At 40.4% G+C, this 4,602-nt stretch overlaps 1 protein-coding gene across 1 annotated transcript; it reads left to right on the top strand.

Annotated features, from left to right (window-relative positions):
* The first annotated feature begins 248 nt into the window (after positions 1–248).
* kcnf1b (potassium voltage-gated channel, subfamily F, member 1b) lies at positions 249–4,380 on the top strand. The gene has a single exon (XM_038800257.1). The coding sequence runs from the start codon at positions 1,397–1,399 to the stop codon at positions 2,852–2,854; it is 1,458 nt and encodes a 485-aa protein (XP_038656185.1). The 5' UTR covers positions 249–1,396; the 3' UTR covers positions 2,855–4,380.
* Positions 4,381–4,602: the final 222 nt, after the last annotated feature.

Here is a 4,602-nt window from a genome sequence, read left to right as displayed (position 1 = left end):
GAAGGTGATTGACCTAAGATTCTGCTGTGAGAAGCACCTGCCGCAATTTCCTGAAGCTTCAATGATTATTCTCTGACAATCAGGGCAATCTTCTTATCTATCTGTAAGGGATCATAGGTAAGTGGTTGAGAGAAGAGTCAAGAAGCAGAATGGGGGAGGGGGGGGGGGGGGGGGAGAGATAGAATAGAATTACAAAAAGAGGGGAAATTATGAGAAAGTATTGGAGGCAATAACATAGAAATGAGAAAAGAAAGTGTATACAAGGTGCACTGGGAATTCGGGCCATAATGGAAGATTAAACCAGACCAGGATGCGAAAAAGAATACTCGGAGAGAAGTGGTTACAGGAAGAATTCGTACACTTGTCATTTTCTTGTTGGAGCTAAGTCGTCTACAAACATCACCCAGACAAAATTACCTGATGTATAGCTAATCAGACAAGGAACAGAAGACAAAATAACTGGTCAGTCGCATTCTTTCTGTGCAGGCCAGCGTGGGGAAGCTGATTTTCGTGTTGAGCATAAGGAGAGAGTGACTCGAATCATAAGCGACAGCACTATGCGAGGTCCACAGGGAAAAACACATTGTTAATAAGCTTGTATTGAATTCGTTCAGCGGAATATGAAAGATCGCTTTTTTTATGACTGCAGCTGCCAGTTATGCCGCTATTTAATTATAGTTTGGTAAATCGCCATAGTTCATCTGTGTTTGCTTTATTTAATACGAAAAAGTAAAAGAGTTTGCCCCAGCGCTGACCATTTCCAGACGCTGTGCCGTTCTTTCACCAGCAGGGAGTGTAACTTGCTTCCAGCTGGTACAGTTGGTTCATATCATCTCGTGTGGATGCGAGGAATTTGAATGCGCGTCCAAGAGACAGATTTTGTTACCTTGCTGATCCGAACTGTTGACATTCTCCAGTGCTGTGGATTGCTGTGATAAAATTTGCTCCACTCATTGTGCAACGCTGCAGATATACGGCCGACAGATTATCGGGTTGCTGCCTGTTTGTCAAACTGGCTGCGGGGAATGACAACCCTTTTCAAACTCCGCGTTTCCGAGCTACAGTTTTGTTCTGGTTCACAAGATTACCGAGTTGACAGATTGCTTGTGTCCCGTCAATTGAATACATCCCATTGATCAAATGACGTGCTATTGTATTCCGCTGGCTCTCTTGTGTAAGGTTTAGAAGTAGGCGATTCCAACTTTCAGCGCGACAGATTGTGGGAGTTTTGATCTCAGGCGCTTTCTTCACTACATTCTCCATCGAGAAACCTTTCCCTCTGATCCAGTACATTTCAGGCAATTTCGAGGACATCGGTGCAAGTTGTTGCGCTCAGACCTTTTATCAAAGCGGCGAAGAGAGTGTTGAACTTGATTGAGTGTAAAATACCTAAATTATGGAATCGGAACCTAGGAGCCCGGGTTCTGATGATTCAGAAGCCTCCGAGGATCAGGAGATGGTGGTGAACATTGGCGGGGTGCGGCACATCTTGTACGGGGATGTTCTCAATCGTTACCCGGAAAGCAGACTGGCAGAGCTGCTGAATTGTAACGGGTATGAAGCCATCTTCTCTCTTTGCGATGATTACGATCCCAGCAAAGGAGAGTTTTACTTCGACCGAGACCCGGACTCCTTCAAATGTGTGATGGACGTTTACTATTTTGGAGAAATCCACATGAAAAAAGGGATTTGCCCCATCTGTTTCAAAAATGAGCTGGACTTCTGGAAGATTGAAGTGGACTTCCTGGACGAGTGTTGCAAATGCCTCTTGGGCGAGAAAAACGACGAGCTGGAAGAAATTGCACAACAAGTGCAGATCATTTTGGCCGACAGGGGAAAATCGGCTGACAGCTGCTGGGGTAAATCCCAAAAATTCCTCTGGAAACTGATGGAAAAGCCCGACTCATCCTGCCTGGCCAGAGTGATTGCGGTTTTATCCTTTCTGTTTATTCTAATTTCATCCGTGGTGATGTGTGTGAGCACCATCCCTGATCTCCAAGTGTTTGACGAGGAAGGGAGGCCGGTGGAACACCCAGTCCTGGACTCTATCGAGACGGCTTGCATCGGCTGGTTTTCAGTCGAGTACATACTCAGGCTGGTGTCGGCCCCCAACAAACTGAAATTTGTGCTTTCTTTCATGAATATCATCGACCTGTTAACGATTCTGCCTTTCTATGTGAGCCTGATCTTGACTACAGTCGGGGCATCTCTGATGGAGCTGACGAATGTGCAGCAGGCCATCCAAGCTCTGAGGATCATGCGGATAGCAAGAATTTTTAAACTTGCGCGCCACTCCAGCGGTCTCCAGACACTCACCTACGCACTTAAAAGAAGTTTTAAAGAACTGGGGTTATTACTTATGTACTTAGCGGTTGGCATTTTCGTTTTTTCGGCTTTGGGCTTCACCATGGAGCAAAGTCACCCGGAAACCCTCTTCAAAAGTATCCCTCAGTCTTTTTGGTGGGCGATCATCACCATGACCACTGTTGGATACGGGGACATTTACCCAAAGACAACTTTGGGGAAAATCAACGCTGCCGTTAGCTTTCTCTGCGGCATAATAGCCATCGCGTTGCCTATCCATCCTATTATAAATAACTTCGTCAGGTATTACAACAAACAGAAAGTTTTGGAAACGGCTGCAAAACACGAACTTGAACTAATGGAGCTGAATGCTAAGAACGGAGAGTCAGGGAATTCCAGAAATGAACATATAGACATTGTGGTCACTAAAACCAACAGCAGCAGTAATCTGTCGCTGAATAACAGTCTGCTGACTTCTTACAACGACACTTTCATTCCGCTTTTATCAGAGGAAAAACTGCATCGAAATAGGCTTCAAAGCTGCAAATGAAAGGACAGTTTGCTAATATTACAAACGCAGACATGTATTTTATAACGTGTACCAGAATGCAGAATCTCGATCGTCTTATGCCTTGTCAAGTATTGACACAACAGGCATTTATAACTATGCATGCTTGATACAAAGATCACTATGAATGAATATCAGATACTGTCAAATGTTATAAATAGTCACAATAAACTGTATTTATGTAATAATTTGGCACAGAGGATTATAATTCCATTTATAGCTTTTTAGAAAATAAATTCAGTCGGCACAAACCCTGGTTGAAAATGCTCTATTGGGTTCTTTTAAGTTAACCTTTAATTATAATTAAATGAATGGAATGGTAGACACTTGAATTATTGTATACAGAGTACCATATCCTCCAGATAAAACCAGTGGTGGGGGTTAAGGATATTTTAACATCATGATGCACATATACATATTTTCACAATACATCACACATGCTGCAATCTCTTAATAACGCATAAATGCCAAATGTATCATGAACTTTATGGAACCCAAGATAAGAGATTTGTGAGAATCACTGGTCATAAATAATTAACATTGAGCCGAGCATGCCACAAACTAAAAATAAAACATCTCCGAATATTCAAAAACAAGATCAGAAAATCCTGTAAAAATATAGGAAAGCCAACATTTGTAAAGATAAAAGACAGGTTATTCACATTTGATGTGACCAGTACTGAATCAGAACTGAAGATCCACCTAATTTTGGAACATAATAATAGAAAATGACTATGTAAATAATAGTTTGGAATCTTTTAATGTTCTTTTAGTGTCTGGAATCATAACGCAAACCCGACATACTCCATCTTCATGCTGCAGTTAGGCATGTAGTGAAATAATCTGTTTTTGTTTATTCCATTTAAGTATGCTGTTGTTTGTGAAAAATCAATAATAATCATTCAGGTTTAATGTTGATAGGGTATGGAGCACAATAGATGGCATGAAGAGTAATTATTTGAGTGCACAACGTTTGAATAATGAAAATACTGTTGGCTAAATAATTCAAAATGTGTGCGCAGATTATTTCCAGTTTATGAGTGGAATGTCGTCAATTTTATTTACTTTGTAAATTAAATTATTAAAAAAGAAATCAGTCACTTTTAAAATGTAATTGATATTAATATCTGGAAATGCTTTGTTGACGAAGAATGGAGAGACTGCTCCAAATTCAGGCACCTGTTATTTTGGAATGGCCAGTTTCCCATTTTATCCAGCTTTGTCTACAGTGCAGGATTTACATGATCACTCTTTGAACTGTTTTGTTGCAGTGCCAGTCTTTATTGGCTATACTTGTATTCATGTTTGCTGTTTGATTTAGTTGACTTTAACGCATTTTCACGGCTTTCCAATAATTGAAAATATCGTCACTGCTTGCAACATGTTACACTATGCACACATTGTGTTAGTGCTAATTGGAAAATACAGTACAAATATAACACATGTCTATCATAATGATTGCATTTCTATGTAATGCATTAAAATACCTTGTGCCTGTGCACACTCCATATCAGGTTTTCATTGTAAATTGTTATGTCCACTTTTATAATAGTAATGTTTGCAAACCTGTCATCCTGCAATGCCACCACTGGCAGGAGGATATAATTACATAACATATTTACACAGACAACTTTTGATATTAATGTAGGCATAATAGTTTAAAAAGCAAAAATGAAAATAAGGACATGTATTTCAAGAGAGCTGAATGCATTTCAGTCGAATCCAGGCAG

Source organism: Scyliorhinus canicula, chromosome 6, assembly GCF_902713615.1.
Source record: "Scyliorhinus canicula chromosome 6, sScyCan1.1, whole genome shotgun sequence".
In the NCBI taxonomy this organism is placed as follows: Eukaryota; Metazoa; Chordata; class Chondrichthyes; order Carcharhiniformes; family Scyliorhinidae; genus Scyliorhinus; species Scyliorhinus canicula.
The sequence above is the reverse complement of the archived record's forward strand: the minus strand, read 5'-3'. Positions and strand labels throughout refer to the sequence as shown.